The sequence below is a fragment of the Parus major genome, chromosome 24 (genome assembly GCF_001522545.3).
Source record: "Parus major isolate Abel chromosome 24, Parus_major1.1, whole genome shotgun sequence".
Taxonomy (NCBI): Eukaryota; Metazoa; Chordata; class Aves; order Passeriformes; family Paridae; genus Parus; species Parus major.
In genome coordinates this window covers 6,056,047-6,075,101 of record NC_031792.1, presented here as the reverse complement: position 1 = coordinate 6,075,101, position 19,055 = coordinate 6,056,047, and the positions used below count along the sequence as shown (strand labels likewise).

Sequence of the window (19,055 nt, the reverse complement as noted above, 5' to 3'; positions counted from 1 at the left end):
ATCACTGGATCTGCTGGAGTAAGTCCAGAGAAGAACATGGAGATGTTCCAGGGTGGAGCCCCTCTGCTCTGGAGCCAGGCTGGGAGAGCTGGGGGTGCTCACCTGGAGAGGAGAAGGCTCCAGGGAGAGCTCAGAGCCCCTGCCAGGGCCTGAAGGGGCTCCAGGAGAGCTGGAGAGGGACTGGGGACAAGGGATGGAGGGACAGGACACAGGGAATGGCTCCCAGTGCCAGAGGGCAGGGCTGGATGGGATATTGGGAAGGAATTGTTCCCTGGCAGGGTGGGCAGGCCCTGGCACAGGGTGCCCAGAGCAGCTGGGGCTGTCCCTGGATCCCTGGGAGTGCCCAAGGCCAGGCTGGATGAGCCTTGTTTGGAGCAACCTGGGGCAGGGGAAGGTGTCCCTGCCCACAGCAGGGTTTGGGATTTGGATGATGTCTAAGGTCCCTTCCAGCCCAAACCTCTCAGGGATTCTGTGACTCTGTGATAGCCACACTCTTGAATACCAACACCTTCTAAAGACCTCTCCATGTTTCTGTGGGCATGGAATGAGCACTGGGACAGAGCAGAGTCCTTGGCTGGTTGTGCTCCCTGCTCACATTGTGCATACCCACATGACCCTCAGTGAAGTAAGCAAAATAACCCCGGGGCTGTGAGATCCCCTCGGTGTTTTTGTGATGATTTTTCACATCACAGACTCTGTTCTGGCAGTTCAGACCCTGCCCATCCCTTGCTCTGTGCCTCAGAAGCCAAACCTGGACAGTCAAGTACAGGAAACATCTGGCAGAAAGGTCTGAAGAGAAATTTAAGGGACTGAGGTGCCCTACCAGGCCCTGTGGGCAGAGGAGGCACCCCATTAATCCTGCAGGACACTGAATGTGCTGCAGGTACCTGGCAGGATCGTGTCCATGTGGCTGCAGAGCTGCCTCCCTTCCCTCTGGGGAAGGTTTTGGGATGGCTGCATCCAGAGCTAACCCTGTTGGATACTCAATGGGAAATAGCATCAACCAAACTGAACTGGGCAGGAAACGGAGCTGTCCCTGAGAAAACACCATGGAATCTTCAGTGACAGCAAGTGAGAAAATCCTTAACTTTGTGTCCTCTGGAACCCAGCATTTCCTACCAAACAGTCTTTTCTTGGGAACTGAGACAGTTCTGCTGGTCACAGTCAGCCCTGCAGCCCCTGCCCCAGATGAGGAATTTATCCCAGCAAGGGGGAGTGGAGCTGTGGCCACACAGGGGAGGATTCAGCCTGGGGAACAACAAGAGTGTCAGAGGAGGGCAGGGAGCTGTGAGCAGTGTATTCATGGAATATCGCTCCTTCCTCAGCTCATGCATCACCCATGGGCAGGCTGGGATTCATAGAAACACTCCCTGATCATTTGAGGGCATTTCAGATGCCAGATCAATCCCTGACTTTTCCCAGAGACTCCAGATGTTCCAGTGGCTCTCCATGCTGGATTTGCTCAGGCTCTGGCAGGAAATGTTGTGGATGCACAGGTAAATGGACACAGCTGACTGCAACAGCTCTCTGGAGCACAGTCCCTGTGGCATGTCCAAGGAACAGAACTCATTCCCACTGTCCAGAGGCTCCTTGTTCCAGAAGCTCTCTGTGGAGATGCCAAGAGTTTGGTGTTTGGGAAAGTTTTTCCTAGACTGGCCAAAATGGACAAGCAGCTCGCCTGGCAGTGACCAGTAAATCCTCTGTACAGCTCCAGCCTGGGCTCCAGAGGTGTGGAAATAAAACAATCACTGTCCCAGGGCTCTGTCTAGGAATCACCTTTGGCTTCTGCTCGGAAGAGCAAAATAATGGATTTCAGGAATTTCTGAACCTGGCTCAGGGAAATATTTCCTCCTTTTCCTATCCCTCTTTTCCTATCCTTTCATTCCTCCTTTCTTCCACCCCTTTTTTTTTTTTTTTTTTGCTCCTTTTTAGTGTAGAGCCCCATTTAAATTTGTTGTTGTTGAGTGAAGGAAGGAAGAGCAGACACTGGGATTCTACTTGTGGTCCCCTCTTACAGAGTCACCTCCTCCAAACTTGCATCTGCCTGTGCTTCAGTGCTGCTCTCAGGAATGCCTCGGGAGGAGGGAAACTCCAGCTGAAAGAGGCTGCACAACTGCCAAAAGAATGGCAAAGTTTATGTTCTTTGTGCCATCCAGGTAGAGGCAAACAGAGGGAGATGCTGGGGCAGGAGGAGCCGGTAAATCCCACTAGAGGATGGCAAAGTTTATGTTCTTTGTGCCATCCAGGTAAAGGCAAACAGGAGGGAGATGCTGGGGCAGGAGGAGCCGGTAAATCCCACTAGAGGGCTCACACGCTGCTCCACAGGGAGCTCATCCCGGCACACACCACACAAGGTCCCTTTGGCTCGCTCTGGCACCGACCCCAGGCCACCAACACCTTGGGGCCCCCCAACCTTGCTGTTATTTTCATGTTCTGAAGCAAGAGAAGCATCACAGGATCCCTGAGCGGTCTGGACTGGAAGGAGCCTGGAAGCCCATCCAGCCCCACCCTTGCCATGGGCAGGGACCCCTCCCATTATCCCGGGGTGCTCCAAGCCCTGTCCAGCCTGGCCTTGGGCACTTCCAGGGATCCAGGGACAGCCCCAGCTGCTCCCAAAGGCTCTGCAGAGCGGTTCCAAAGATTGCCAAAGCACAGACTTCATTATTTCAGCTCCACAAAATCCGTGCCACAGCTGGGACTGCCCAGGGAAGATTGCCCACATCCAGCAGCACAGGAGAACCTTCTTTCACATTCAAAGATTGTTTTGTAATATTACTTAAAAATCGCTCACTGAGTTTAGCTGCAAATGCAGAGTGATCCAGCTGTGACACTGAGATCCAGGTGTGACAGAGAGATCCAGCTGTGACAGAGTGATCCAGGTGTGACAGTGAGATCCAGGTGTGACAGAGTGATCCAGGTGTGACAGTGAGATCCAGGTGTGACAATGTGATCCAGGTGTGACAGAGAGATCCAGGTGTGACAATGTGATCCAGATGTTACAGAGTGATCCAGCTGTGACAGTGTGATCCAGGTGTGACAGTGAGATCCAGCTGTGACAGTGAGATCCAGGTGTGACAGTGAGATCCAGGTGTGACAGTGAGATCCAGATGTGACAGAGTGATCCAGCTGTGACAGTGTGATCCAGGTGTGACAGTGAGATCCAGGTGTGACAATGTGATCCAGGTGTGACAATGTGATCCAGCTGTGACAGTGAGATCCAGCTGTGACAGTGAGATCCAGGTGTGACAGAGAGATCCAGGTGTGACAATGTGATCCAGGCGTGACAGTGTGATCCAGCTGTGACAGTGTGATCCAGCTGTGACACAGAGATCCAGATGTGACAGAGTGATCCAGATGTGACAGTGAGATCCAGCTGTGACAATGTGATCCAGCTGTGACAGAGAGATCCAGCTGTGACAGTGAGATCCAGCTGTGACAGTGTGATCCAGTGAGATCCAGTTTGTCCAGATCTGGGGAAGCTCAGTAAATGCTGTCAAGATCTAGAATTCCTGTTGCTTGGTTCATTTGGAATTTATGTAAAATATAAGGAAAACTCTATTATTCATTGGTTGTAAATTTGGTTAAACTTTACCCAGCATTCCTCTAAATAATTCTTCTTCTTTATTCAGTAAAATTTCAAATGTGAAAGATATTTTTGTTTATTTTGGTTTGGTTTTTGAATATAATTTTAAGTGAGTTTTGCTCTGAGCAAGGTGCTGTCTGTGAGGACAAGGGCAGATTATGAAGCCATAAACTGCCTCAGGCTCTGATAACAGTAGAGGAGTTAATAAAATTTCTACATCTGAATCTTGCAACAATACAGAATTTCCATCTTCTCCCCTAAAACACTGATCCCTGCCTGAGCATCTCCTACAGACAGTTAGGATGCACTTATCTGGAAAAATTCTTTCCAGTTTGAGGGTAAACCAGGGGATCCTGGCATGGGGTAGAAGGCTGAGTGGGCTTTCCATGTTGTTTAGCCCTTGAAGAGCTCCTTCAAAGACCCTTCTCCCACCCTGCTGAGGATCAAACCAGCTCATCACACCCTCAGCCCTGCTTCTGGTTTCTGAGAGAAAGAGAAAAGCTGGGCACTGTCCCTGCTGTCCCCAGCTCTGGTCCCTGGAGCTGTGTCCCTGCCAGAGCTCTGGCAGCATTCCCAGCCCAGGTGACAGCACAGGCTGATCCTGCTGAAGAGGCAGCTGCAGCATGGGGAAAGGATGCTTGAGGAACCAGAGAGGCAGGGACAGAGACAGGGGGGCTCTGGGTGTTGTTCAGCCTGCAGCTGGAGTTAAATGGGGTTGGGGTTGGGGTCAGGATTGGCCTCTCATGTGTGCAGGGTTGGCCAGGAGCTGATGGGCAGGGGAATGAGTGATTGGAGTGGCCCAGTCCATCCCCAGGGACTGGGATGGACATGCAGGGAAGGGAGGAGGGGATGGAGGAGTCACAGGAATGTTCTCCTGTCTCGGGTGCCCTGGGGCTCCCATGCTAAGGAATTATCCAGAGGCAGGGTGGGAGCTCTGGCAGTGCACGGCCCTGACATTCACAGCAGCCTTTTCTTCTCTCCTGACAGGGGGTTTCCTCTCTTTAGGGACACTGAGCATACATTTTGTGTCCAAGAACCTTGGAGTCTTGAGCAAGCCTGTAAAGAAGGATTTCCTCTTTGCCCAGAACCAACACACTCCAAGGGCCTTTTCCATGGCTCCCAGGGCTCCTCCAGTTGTTCATGAATCAGTTTGTCCAGGCAGAGCTATTTCCCTTATTTTCTGAGCAGAGGAGGAAATGGGCACACAGGAATCACCATGGAAGGACAGCTCAGGACATTTAATTCCAGAGCACCTGGAACACTCAGACAATTTGGGTATACAAGTACAGACACACTCAGAATGATACAGAGCCTGTGCTTACAGGACCTGCAGAGCACAGACTCATGTGGTTTATGGCAGCTCAGAGGATGGGGAGGCCTCCTTTTCCCTGCCAGATTTCCCTGGGACAGAGGAGTGGAAAGGGAGGAACTCCTCTGTGTGTGTGAGTCTGGCACTGGGGGTGTGAGCAACTGCAGCAATCAGAATGCCAGGATGGTTTGGGTTGGGAGAGACCTTAAAGCTCATCCCATCCCATCCCATCCCATCCCATCCCATCCCATCCCATCCCCTGCCATGGGCAGGGACACCTCCTGATTTGGGCAGCCTGGCAATGCTGCCAAGGCTCCTTCCTCCTTTTCCTAAGAAAACTATCCTTGGTAGCCAAAGGTAACCCCTATGAATATCAAAACCCCAGGTACTTTCAAGATCCACCATTCTCTTTGTCTTTTTTTCAGGAAATAACTCATTTTCCCATGTTTCACCCCAGTTCTGAGACTGGAAACAGCACAAATAAATACCCACGTGGTTTTGATGAAGTCAAGAAATGCTACTGAGGCACAATCAAGGTGAGATTGAGTTCAGCCTGCAAATGATCCCCACGAGAGAGCAACTGCCACAAAGGCCTTTATCTGAGGGTAAAATCAGCATCTACTGTACACTCATGAGGAAAAAACAACACGCTGCTGTTTGATGTCTTTAACAGCATCATTTCTCTGTAGAGGGCTGAAAGTGCAAGGCTGCTTTCTCTTTCCAACTCTGCACTCTGCTGTGTTCTCAGAAACCAGGAAAATGTGCTGCTAAACTCACCCTAAAGTAGAAAAACCCTTGAGAGTTTCACCCTGTGAAACACTACAAATGCTATTAATGTTTGTGACTTTAAAATTCAAATCACATTTAAAATTAATGTGAACTTTACAAGATTTTGCTAAAAAAAGTGTATCTATATAATATCTGTATTTAAAATTGAAAAAAAAATTGAAATTTTTACACTTAAAAATTATGTTCAAGAAGGTGAAATTTGTTTCCAGGCTGTAGTCTTGTAGTAATGTTTCTAAAAGGGGCTACCTGAGCTGCTATAACAAAATGTTTTCAAGCCATTCAATTTGGCATTGAGCAGGGAAATGATTCACCTTTAAGTCCAAATGACAGGGGCTGGGCTGTTCTTTGGCTGTTCTTCTTTTGGGGGGGTTACACCATCCCCAGTCACCCTCTGGGGGTTCACAGCCCTCCTCCAATTACTCTTGAATTCCCTGTGTCACCTCTGTCCACTCAGAAAGGGTGGGCACAGGCACCATGCAGACTCCCATAAAGGACTCCTCCTTCTCCCTTCTCCATCAAAAAGCTTTCTGTTTCCAGAGGTTTGCTTATGCCCTGGTAGAGCACAAATAGAAGTGTCCTTCAGTGAAGCCCTTGCAGCCCAGCAGTGCAGCTTTCAGTGGCAGAAACTTCAATCAGTGCTGCATGTTCCTTTCTGTGAGCCCCTGGAAACACAGCACATCCATGGGGTGCTGAACTCAGAGGTGAAATAAGGGATTTACAGCAGCATTTGCAGCATGAGCTCTGCCCTGGCAGTTTCATGCCCAGTCTGTGGAGTGTTCATGGAGAAGGGGAGGGGACACATTCTTCAGAACCACACGAGCAGGGTGCTCAGGCTGTTAAAAATGTGTCCCAAAAGAAGGAATTGCAGGAGAGTGGGACATGGTCCTGCACAGAAAGGTTTGCTGATGTGCAGGACAAAAGCACAAATGAACAGTGTGTGCTTTGCCTTTGTTTGGACTCGGGGTTTGGATTCAGGAGTTGGGTTCAATGATCCCTCCCAGCCTGGATATTCTGTGATTAAGATTGGAAGCGTGGAAAAGGTCTTTCCTTACCTGGATCCATTCATGTGGTCGTACTCCCGTTTGACACTGACCCTCATGGGCTGGTTGATCCACTCCTGCTGGGGGGGCGGGGGGTTGATCTTGTGGGGCTGCCCGAAGTCGGGGCTGCCGGAGGCTGTCATGTCCTTGGGGAGCTGCGCGGCCGCGCCGTACGTGGGGTCAAACAGGGACTGGTCGTCGCTCACCACCGACAGAGCCTCCTGGGGAGAGACAGAACAGCCCTCAGAGCCCTGACTAAAGCAGGAACTGCCCTCTGGTTCTCCCTCTGAGCTGGGGAGCACCTGCAGGGCCCCCCGGCTGCCCCGTGCTGGCTGCCATCGCCACCTGCCAGGGGAGCCAGAGCCCTGGGGTCCAGGAACCCCTATGCAAACCAGGGCTCGCTCTGCTCTGCTTTGCTGGCTGCAATTTCCACCTGCCAGGGGCAATCAGAGCCTTTGGGGTCCAGGAACCCCTGTGCAAACCAGGGCTCACTCTGCTCTGCTTTGCTGACTGCTGGCTTTAGGTGGGAGCAGCACTTGGGTTCACTGGAGCTCTGAAAACAGCACAGGACCTGCTGGGGCTGTCATCTCATGGGGCTGTGGCACCTCATGGGACTGTGACCCCTCACAGGGCTGTGGCACCTCACAGGGCTGTGTCACCTCATGGGGCTGTGGCACCACACAGGGCTGTGGCACCTCACAGGGCTGTGTCACCTCATGGGGCTGTGTCACCTCATGGGGCTGTGGCACCTCATGGGGCTGTGGCACCTCACAGGGCTGTGTCACCTCATGGGGCTGTGTCACCTCATGGGGCTGTGGCACCACACAGGGCTGTGGCACCTTACAGGGCTGTGTCACCTCATGGGATTGTGTCACCTCATGGGGCTGTGACACCTCACAGGGCTGTGACACCTCACAGGGCTGTGACACCTCAATGCTCACTATGAGCAGCTTCAGCCCCAGTCCCAGTGAGTGACCTGCCCACCTGCTGCACTGCTGCTCCAAACCCAACTGGTGTGCAGCAGGAACACCTCTGGAGTGGCACGTGAAGGTCTCTACATCTCCTTTCAGAGGATTTGTGTGCTGTTTGTGTTTTGAGGTTGCTGCTGAAGGAGAAGCAGCCAGAGCAGGTCACAGTTATGGGTGTTCGTGGTGGGGGAAAAAAAGCATTACTTTACACTTTTTGTTTATTTTGTGGGAAATGAAGGGCTGGTGTGTTACCCAACTGTGCATTTCTAGAAATGCTTAAAAACAGGAAATCTTTATCCTTTTTTTTTTTATTCCACCCCCCCCTCCCTTGCTGAAACTCCAAATATTGACAAAAAGTTCTGACTATCAATTTCCTTGTGTGGATGTGCTTGGGTTTTCCAAGCAAGAAGTGCCAGGCTCCTGATGGCTTTGGCACAGCCCTGCCTGACTTAAAGTGCATCTGGCAAGGGCTGCCTGCTCTGGAGGGAGCTCAGTTAACCACACACAACACAGCTGCCTTTATGAGTGGCAGGGCAGAAACCGAAGGAGGAACCTCCTGCACTGAAAGCAGCCCCCACTTAAATGTGAGCTGATGGAGCAGACTCCAAAACAAAGCTACAGACTCACCTACTCTGGGCACTTAGAGCTCAAAAGCCATCCAGCAGTGGTGTGTGGGCTGTGGAGAGTCACTGAACACACGGCTGAAACCTTGTGTGTGCTCAGCCCCCGTGCTTAACATTCACAGGGCACAGCCTGAACAGGGAGCTTCTAAAAATAATAGATCATTGCTCTCTCCCCGCCCCCCAGTAGTTGTTTCAGGGGTTTGTTTTGTAAATTCTTCCATAACCAGGGAAAGAAACAGAAATTCTGAAAGCTTAGAGAAGTGCAGCTCCTGGAATGACACAAGAATCTAAACACAAATCAGATACCACCAGGCTCCTGATATCGTCATAAAAAACATCAATAATTTAGAGGGTAAACACAAAAATCCCCCTCAGCCTGAAGTTAACCCACTTAAAGACAGTCAGGCCTACAAAAATCAGCACTTTTCTATCTCTGATCTCTGATCACATAACAAACCCAAACAAGCCAAAGTGGCCTAGAATTGGAGTGGGCCTGACTAAGCTTGAATTCAGAGGAACCCTCAAATATCTGCATAAATCCCACTGACGTTCCAGCATTTGCTGCAATTTGTGGTCAACCTCTCACACTGGTTACAGGCACTAAAGAGCAAAAAGGAGGGTTTTACCCCACACTGCCCAGTGATGGTTGGTGGAAGGAGCTCACGTCGTGTTCAGCCTTTCCTGCTGCTTTTCCTTGGTGGATTCATAACCTTTCTAAAATACCCCTCCCTTTTTCAGCTTTAGAGTAGGGTAGGGAGTGGAATGTGTCCTTGGGATGGATTGGTGTGAATTGTCTCACAAACCCCTCAAAGGGCTGGCATTATCTCCAGGCTGCAAAGTTTGCCTGCGAAGGAAGGTACAAAAACAAGAGATGGTTCAGTCTTAAAAGGAAGCAAGCCTTCCCATCAGGGATCAGGAGCTGCTGCTCCTCTGATTCACTGAGGTCAGGATTCACCCCAGGCAGGGCTTCCCAAATGACACATTTTCTGCAGATTTGTACTCCTTGCAGTACAGAAAGTGTCAGGTTCCCTACCTGAGGTGGTGGGTGAACCCCACACTGAGCTGCTGGACTGGCTTAGGGCCCTCTAGACCCTGTCTCAGCTGGGCAGAGACAAGAGAAACGTGAGTACCACTGCAAAATCATCAGATAAAGATTCTGCATGTTTGGGTTTGGAGATTTCCAGTCTAAAATCATACACAAAATTGGGGGATTTGAGGGAAACAATATCTGAGAAAATACCTGTAATGACAGTTATCCCACAAAATCAGAGTGAGAAGCTGCTCACAAGATTTTTGCTGGCAATTCAGCAGGACTTATGCAGCAGTTGGGGGGTTCTTCTGAATTCAGGCTTTGTCAGGCTCTCTTAATTCCAGGCTGCTTTTTCTGCCTAAAGCCTTTTCCTTCTGAAGAAAGGTTCTGGTGGTAAAGAAATTGGAAAGGAGGGATCTCTTTGACTGTCCCCAAAACCCCCAAACCTAACAACACTGCACAGAATAACCCTGGACCAAGATCAATGGTTGGGGTTGCACCAAGTACAACTTTACGTACACAAGCAAGCACACACTGCTCTGTGACACAGAGTATGTGGCAGAGAACCTCAGATAAGGATCTTCCTTGAAAGACCAAGTGGCTGCTCAGACCTGCCTGCATGCAAGTGGTGTTAACTGGGACAGCAGTAACCTCACTGGGGCACTGGGACTGAGCTCTGCCTTGCTCTGCAGGAACAGTTTCAGTCCTGAAAACGGGAGAAAAAGTCCAAATGCTTCAGCTGCTCTTGGCAGCTCCTGGGCTGGGAGTGGTTTGAGCTAAACCCGAGCTGGTGGCAGCACAAAGGCTCAGCCCCAGGGGAGCTGAGCCTCCCCAGCAGATGAGGAGAGATAGGGCTGGTGACACCTGCTCAGCTCCAGGAGCACAGCACAGCGGTGCTGGTGACATGCAAGGGAAGTTGGGTGGCACTGAGCCAGCCCCGCTGCCACCAGCTCAGCCCTGTGCTCACATCCACTGCTCACAGAAAAACACGGGGGCAAGCAGCCTTTGCTGGCTGGGGACCCCCTGCAAAAGGCCAGGGCTGCCTGGAACTCAGGCTAGCTGTCCTGGAAGGGGCCAGGGCTCGGCTCCAGGCTGCAGGGAACGTGCCCAACCTTCCCTGTGCTCGCTGTGGGGCTCAGCTCTCCAGGCAAAGCTGGCCAGGCCCACCTTTGAAGGCCCAGCCTGTTCAGGAGGGGTTTGGCTGAGGCAGAAAGCAGCAGCTCCATGGAATACTGAGCTTCTCTCCCCTGGAATCGAGAGCTACTCAGTGTTTGGAGACTGGGAAAACACTCCAAGGTGTCCCAGGTGCCAACACAGCCTCCCAGACAGGGCACAGCCCGTCAAGTCCCCCCACGCCACTGCCTCAGCCTGTGGCCTAGGGCCGGCCAGCCTGAGGCTGAGACAGGGGCTGTGTGTGCTACTATGCCATGTATGTTATGTTATAGTGCCTCTGGGAATAGGCTGGCCTCAGTTTTTCCAGGTTTTAATCACATTCCTGGCATAAATGTGGCCGTGGCAACTCGCAGCACACCCAGCTCCCTGGGCAGCCTCTCCAGGGCAGCCCACCAGTGACTGCCACAAACGAGGCTCCCGAGGAGCTGCCACACACTCCTGCATCCCTCAGGCACGGATCTGTGGTGGGGTCTTATTTATACAGCAGTTTCCAGCTGTAAGAGAGTGAATTATCAGGTTTGCCTTTATTTGGATGAGCCATCCTGACCCAGGTCCCAGGTGCAAGTGGGACATAGCAGGAAGCACGCTTTGGCTTTGGCCTTGAGGGCAGGAACAGCCAGTCTGAGATTCTGGGAGGGCTGACAAGCCACCAGTGCTTCAAACAAGTTTTCCTGATCTCCTTGCAAGGGGAGATGACACACACACTTTAGCAAATGTTTCACTTAGCTAATGAACTGAACAGGACATTTGAGAAAGGAGAAAGGCCAGGGGAACAAGGGCTGGTGAGGTGAGCAGTCAGTGCTGTCACCCCAGGTATCCCCAATAAGTGAGGTTATTCCATGTACGAGCAATGAGATTTCACTGAACATCAACTTTTAGCTCTCTACATTCACTTTTCTGGCCATAACCACATTTAAAAGGCATTGCTAAAGATCAAAGCTTCATCCTCCTCCACAAAGGCTGACTTAGAAGAGAAGGCAGTGCTGAGTACCTGAACCACTGTACACTGCCATGGAGAGATGACTCCATTGCTAGAGGGGTAGCGATTTTCTTTCCTTTTTCCCCCCTCCCCAAAATTTCACCACTCCTGGTCCTGTGAGAAAATCACTCCTGAAATATTTTTGTAAAGAGAATGTTGCCAACATAGACCTGAAGAGCCCAGACCTGGTGATATAAAACACCAAAATCAGAGGTCAGCAGCCTCACAATACGGCCCAGGGTTTGCACCAAGGAGCAGCCCTGGAGTAGAGATGACTTTGGCACTGCAATGTTACAAGTCAACATTTCTGCTGCCAGCATCTCATACGAGCACAGAGATAACATCAGACTTACAAGAAAATGAGTCAAATAAGAAATTCAAAAAGGAGCAGGGTCTGTGCTGATTTTGGGGCAGCACATTAGGAGGGATCAGGCACTGGATTGGAAGACAGAGTGTTCTCATCCCTGCCCTTGATCTTTGGCATCACCTTTAGGGATCATTCCCCTCTCCTGGCCTTGTTCCTCCTCTACTGCCCTGTACTGTGCACACTGTGTGGCACCGAGCCCCGGGCAGTGCTGCCTCTGGGACACAGACAGGAATCCTTTGGACACACTCTCAGATATCCACTCTTCCCTTGCTCCTAATCAAACTAAGAATTCCCTCTGCAGCTTTTCCAGACCATTTTTCCTGAGGTTTTTTCCTGCTATTCCGTCTTCCTTACAGGGTGGGATTGGGGCAGGGACTCCCCAGAACTTCCCCTTGAAAACTGTAATCATGAACATTTGATTGCCAGCAACCACAATCCAATCTTGTGCCCCTGTGCCCTTCATAATCCTGCTTAGGAGCTTTTCCTGGCTGCAGCTGGAGATCCATTGGTGAGTGCAGCAGGATGAGAGCTGTCACTTCCAAGGTGCATGGTTCTTCCCCCTTGTACCTACATGCAGCACTGCTCAGTGTCCCACAGTGCTGCTCACAGCATTTCCCCACTGAGCTGCTGCTGCTGGCCCTGGGACATCCCAACTGCTGGAATCACTGCCTAGAGCTGTCCCTGCCCCAGGAGGGATGGGACAAGATGCAGGCTGCTGTCACAGAATCATGGAATGGTGTGGGTTGGAAGGGACTTTAAAGCTCATCCCATTCTGCCTCCTGCCAAGGGCAGGGACACCTTCCCCTGTCCCAGGTTGCTCCAAGCCCCTTTTCCTGCTGCAGCAGCACTCAGGGTAAAGAAGGCAGCAAACCTTTAACACTGTGCCCAAGTCTCTGCAGATCTGAGGATTTCTGTGGGAATAAAGGAGGGGTTTCATTTAATTATTTTAGGGCATCCCACACTGCAGGTTTTTGCCCCAGTCTGCACTGGAGACTTGCACAGAGCCACAGAGCAGGACAGTGACCTGGACAAAGAGCCACCCACTCAGCCCAGGCTGCCTTTCCTTCCCTTTCCTCCCCTTTCCACCCAGGCTACTCCATCCAAGGGTATCTTGGCAGCCTTGAAATATTCCATAATTCCTTCATATTTCAAATAAACGGGAAACCACAATATGACAACTCATGTAAGGGAAAAACAAAGCAGGAGTAAAAGCAGCAGAAACAGCAAAAACACTGAAAAACACCAAAACCACGCTGAAATTAGACAGCTCAAAATTGGAGCAAAATGATTTGGCAAAATTCCTCAGAACAAAAAAATCAAAAAGTCTTTATCTTTTGGGGGTTATTTTTATGTTCACTATTCCCATGAAAGTATCAAGTGGGTAAAAGAAGGCTGCTAAAATCAATGCTCTATTATTTTCATCTCAAGATCCCCAAAAGCAGACTCAAAAAGGATAAAAATATAAATCATTCCTCTGTACTTCACTTCTCAGAAAAGCACTTTACTTCAGGCACACTTTTATAGGATCTGGACCAATGACTTTTTTTTTTCCTCAGTCTAGACTACTCATTAATGGTTTCAGGGCCTATTTTGGTTTGTTTCCAGCCAACTGGGAATAACCAGGTGACAGTTTCTCCTTCCCAGCAAGTTGCTGCATTAAGAGTAATGATAAGGAGGATTAAAACAGGCCTGGAACTGTGGGAAATCCCCAGGAAAAGCCTCTCTGAGGTCTCAACACAAGCCCAGGAATGGAGGTAGAATTTAAAAAGAACCTGCCCAAGTTATCTTTGAGGCCCCTTGACCTCTGGAAAGTAAATGTGGTGAAAGCTGAGGCTGGGGGGGCCATCCCATCCCCATCATTTACATCCCAAAATCCTGGAGTGTGCTCCAGCTCTTCCTTTGCAACAGGAGCAGCAGCTGTGCCTGGAGAAGGGAACAGCCCCATCAGTCCCCAGCTGGCTCATCCCACCCCCATCCTGTGGACAGGGAATTCCCTGAGCACTCCTGCCTTCCCCAGTGCTTCCCACCCTGCCAGGACCGACACTGGGATGAGGTGTTGTCCATTGGGATAAACCACAGCTTCTGGCTGCCATTCCCAGAGAATTCCCTGGCTCCTGTTCCCTGCCTGCTTCTGCCAACCAGGACACATGAGATGATTCAAGAGTTCAATGTGAAACCTGTCCCGAGTGCTGGAAGCTTTACCTTTGGCATGGCTTGGGCCAGGTTTCTTATCCTGGCAGGTAATTTCACTGAATCACTGGAAATCTGGTATCTGATAAAAGCCAGAAAATGGCTCTGATTGGGATGAACAGTCCTGAGCTGGAGCTTTTCCCAGGAGACTGAAGTCACACAGAACACAAAAGGATTCACCTCTATGGATTAACCAACCTGACCCTGCACAGGCTGAGGACTTTAAGATCTCACAAGATCTTTTCCAAGCTGTGTCATGTTCCCAGAAAATCAATCAGCCTTTGCCAGGTATTAGCACTCCCCTCAATCACTTTCCTGTGCCTGTATCTCCACTCCTCTGTGGTCACAGCTTTTCTCCTCCAAAGCTGTTTCCCCTTCTCACTGAGACCGACACTGTTGGGTGATTGCTTCCCCGGGCTGAGCACTCAAATCCACCCAGCTCTAGCTCACCTTTCTTTTCATTTAATTTCTTTTTTTCCCTCATGCTTTTAAAATAATTGCCTTGCTCTGAGCAGATGTGTTTGTAAACAGAGACACATGGGCCTAACTGTGAACATGCACCCTTCAGTAAATATTATTGTAGCATTTTTATGGTCGTCTCTGCTGAAGAAACTGGGAGGGAAACTGCAAGATGGTTTCAGAGTCTGGCTTGCTGACAAACCCCAAGAATCCTGGAGCACAAATGCAGAAATGCTGTGCTGACCTCAGCTCTGTCCTGGAGCACCCAGTGCCTGGCCCCTTGCCTTGATGTGCTGCCAGAGGCTCTTCCCAGTGGCAAATATTCCATCAGGACTTTGCAGATTGACCCAGCACTTCGTGTGAGGAAAGCTGAGCTCCCTTTGAGCTGCATCTGCATTGCAATGGTGGCACCTTGTCCCTCAAACCAGAGCTTCTGGGGGGTATTTTAACTCGTGTCAGAAACTGAGACTCTGACAATCCTGCTGGTTTTGTTTCCAACATGTAGAGATAAATTGAGGCTTTTCAATATAAAGGATTTGCCCTAGAAAGGAAAAGAACAAATGGAGATACCCAAAACCACTGGAGGTTTGCCATGAGAGGTTTGTCCCATCTCTGGGCCTACTCTTAGGCTGCCTTAGAAAAGGACAGAAAGCATTCTTAAAAGGACGAAGGAATAGGTGCAAACCACAGAACCTTTTCTCTTTTGGTTCCTACTGCCAAAGCGCTGGAAACTGTAAAAAGAGTTCTCCCAGGAATTCAAGGGGCGGGAGGCGGCAGCTTTGGGAGACACAAATATTTCAGGTTGTGACTCAAGGCTCCAGCAGTGCCCATTCATTATTTTTATTCCACTTTGATACCATTGTCCCTGTTACATTCACAAGCCCGCTGCCGTATCCTGTTTTGTTCCCTGACACCATTCCCTGCACAATCGCAGGAAGCCCATCAGGAAACGGCCATCGGGGGCTGTTTTGTTTCCATCCGCAGAGAACAAAACAAGCTCCTTCAGCCCAAGATGACTTATCCCAGACTGAGGAAAAACAACAGCATGAAAGGATCCCAGCAGCATCTCCAGGAGCGAGCACAGCCTGCACTGCTCCCTGGGAGAGGAGCCTGCAGCACCTCAGCACTTCTTGAGGGAATGCTCAGCCACAGGAAGGCTCAGCTGAAAGGAAATATGGGGAATAATCCATCACTGATGTCTACAGTGCATAGGGAAGGTCTGGACACTCTCGAGGGGGCAAACACAAGCCCAGCACAGTTCTGCAGCTGAATCCTAAACCACATGTGGCCTGGGTTTTCCAGAGTGAGGGCTTGAGTCTATTTGTGCCCTGAGCCAGGTTTGGGTTAAATCTGAGCTCAGGGTCTGGGTGCCCAAGACATCCAGAGTGCAAACTTGGGGTCTGAGCCCAGAGCAGGTTACTTGGGCTGGATCTGCATCACATGGGGCCCAGAGATAAGAGGAAGGGGGTGGTGGTCCAGGACTCCCAGGAACTTTGTTCCCCAAGGAACACATGCATGCTCATGATCCAGCACAGGGAGTCTGATCTCTGCCTGTCCACCAGACAAATGGCTCTGACTGGGATGGAAAGGTCCTGAGGGAGAGATTCCCAAGGAACCTGAAGTCACACAAATCACACTCCCATTTACAGGTGCTGAGAGGCACAGTGCCTTAAATGCCTCTCAAATATCAGGTTTAAATCTCGTGATTGGCCCAGGTTTGTATTTCCCTGCCCCTGGGCACACTCAGGTGCTCTTGTGCAGCACTCCAGCCTCTGCTGGCTCCTGACCCACACCCCAGCTGCTCTCCTGAGCCTGGCAGTGGAGCTGAGTGCTGCCACCCTGCTGGGAGGGCACGGATTTGTGTTTTCCTTGTGCACAGAGCCCAGCCCCTGTGGCTCCAGGGACAGGATTGTTTCTGCCTACGCCTACAGCAAAAGCAGAGATTTTGTGAACAAGCCTGCCCGTGGCAATCCAAGGAAAACAGCTCGGCAGGATTACACTGAGATATTTTCTTTGTCAATCTCAATCAAGATATTTGAACAGGAAAACCCAGTTTACACCAGTGGAAGTTCCCAGGGGCTTTTGATTTCTTTACAAAGGAACACTGATGTTTTAACTTTGGTGCAAAAGGAAGGTCCTGGAAGAATTCAGGGATTGCCATCACTTCTACCTCTTGGACAAAAAGGCTGAATCCCATCCTGGCACCTGGGCTGTAACATGAAGTTAACATTGCCATACAAAAAGGAGTTGACAAAGTGCTGTTCTTCCTCCTGATATCAAACATTGCAGAGCAAAGACCACCCCACCAACAGTTCCAGGGAGCTGCAGCAGGGAAAAAGCCTCTGCTGCATAAATGTAGTGAAGCTCTTGCTGAGGACAAACATTCCCTCTAAATAAACATATCCAAGGCCTTCTCTATAAGAACCAGGCTTGAATCAGCAAGAATCTACAAGAACCAGGTAGTGAATACTGGCTCCTGGCTCACCCAACAGCAGATATGAGAATAAAAATGAAAAAGGGGCTCTTTCACAGCTGGATTAATGTCCCCATGCTTCAGTTTCCTTGTGTGTGTGATGCTGCCTCCCAAAGAGCTCAGATTTTGAAAAGTTCTTGGAGACAGAGGCCACAGAACAGCCAAGTGTTATCCCAGGGGTAGGACTGATAGACAAAGCAAAGCTAACTGTCCTCTGAGACCAAGCAAAAAACCCTCACCAAAATCTCTTATCAGTGGCCATTAACAGAAAGGCTGTTGGCTTTATCAGTGTGGTACTGAGAAAGGCTTTGAGCCTGCCTCAGATAAATGAGATCCCTTGCCACCTCGAGAAGTCCCAGAATCACAGAATGGTCCAAGTCTGTGCCCAGGGATTGTTTTCCATGCCTGGGAGATCCAATGTCTGGTGCAGCAGGGTCTGTGGATGAGCCTCTGGCAGGGATTTTGGATGTTCTGCAGCAGGGAGGGCAGGCAAGAGCTGCAGCAGAGGCTCCTGGTGAGTTTGTGGAGGGGCTGGGACCTAGGGCTGCCAGGAGACAAATCCCAGCCCAAAAGCCCACCCAGTGCTCAGGTCACTCAGCTCTGCATCCTTCTCCTGGGCTGGAGGTGAGGCTAAGAATATGTACCCAAGTGTAATGTGGGGCTGATTCTGCAGGTTTCTGCCATCCTCAGGACCTTTCCTCAGACCTCTATGGGATTCACGTTATCCCTCAGCAGATCCCCACCTGTACAATCAATGTGATGGGTTTGTTCTGGTTCATTTTGCTGTATCTTAAATTAAAATCATTAGCTCTGAGCTGACAACTGAAGTAGGGAGTTGTCAAGTTCTGTCACGGCAATGATCCCAAAAGACAAAGCCACCATCTCAGAGGTGCCCTGCAGACACAGATGAGGCTGTTCCAGTAATTTTGAGGCATATGAACCAACTCAAAGCACCCAAACACTGCTCCAAATAATTCTGTCAGTGTAATTAAAGCAAGACTAAACCCCAGGCTGCCCTGAAGCTCTCTGTCCTATAGAGCAGATCTGCCTTTCCCCCTACACTTTGGAGTGTTTCCTAAGCTGACTGCAGCGCGTTTTCCTTTTGCTGGAGAGTTTCTTACACTCAGACCGTGCTCAGTAACACAAATAAGAAGCAGAACCCTCGGCACATCTCCATGTTCTCAGCAGAGCTGATAGCACTGCTCTTATCTCCAGCAGGGCAAGTCCCCTGAGCTGTGTTGAAAAGCCTTTTATCAGATGCAGTGTAAGGAGGGTTCTCTCTGAGATGTAGCTCTGCAGCTTTGGCAGCAAAGTGGGGCTTCTGACTGAGCCTCCTCTGCTTTTGTTTAGTGTTGGGGTGAGGGAGCAGGACAAGGTCCTGTTTGTGGGGCTGGCAAGACAGGGCTGCTCCTTGGCCTTCCCAGAACAACTCCCCACTCCCTGAGCCAGAGGAAAGCCCTGTCAGGAATGGCTTAACGATCTTCTAATATTTCCCTGCAATTAAAGGGCACATCTGTCTTGCAGACCCTGTCCTCCTTCGCTAAAGCACAGACATGAACTAAACAGTCTGTCGTGTCGGGCCTGGGGTAACAAAGGGGCCCATTCATAACACAGCACTCGGCCACTTTGTGTGTGTGAAGTGAAAGAGAGTTTGCATTTGGAGAATAACCTGTGCTAGAGCGAGCAAGAGACTTCTGCTCTCATAAATCAATCACCTTTCCCTGCTAATAACCCAGCCTGCCTCCCAGTGCTGCCTGCAGTGAGCAGCAGCCATCCTGCAGAGACCCAGCTCTGCCTGCAGGGCCCAAGGGAGAACCTGCTGGCCATTAAAACTCTAGAGAGGATTAACAAATTGCAATCAACCTGGGTTTCTCAAGGTATGGAGGAGAAGGGGCTATCCCAGCCCAAGCAGTTTGGGGCTCACTTCAATGGCCTGTCAGTCACTGGGTTGGTATTTCACACTGTCCCTGTGGCTGGGTCACAGCCAGGGATGGTCACAGCCAGGGATGATCCTGCTGCTCTTCTCTTGGCAGGAGAGCAGCAGCACTGCAGAGCAACCCAAACCAACCCAA

General features: G+C 50.4%; 1 protein-coding gene across 3 annotated transcripts in view; it reads right to left on the bottom strand.

The window, feature by feature from the left end:
• The window catches only part of FLI1 (Fli-1 proto-oncogene, ETS transcription factor), an 88,388-nt gene that overhangs the window by 31,787 nt on the left and 37,546 nt on the right, over positions 1-19,055 (bottom strand). For all 3 annotated transcript variants that reach the window (XM_015649721.3, XM_015649723.3, XM_015649722.3), the window contains one exon: positions 6,734-6,942. In XM_015649721.3, the coding sequence (XP_015505207.1) occupies positions 6,734-6,942 (209 nt within the window). The remainder of the gene's footprint in view (positions 1-6,733; positions 6,943-19,055) is intronic.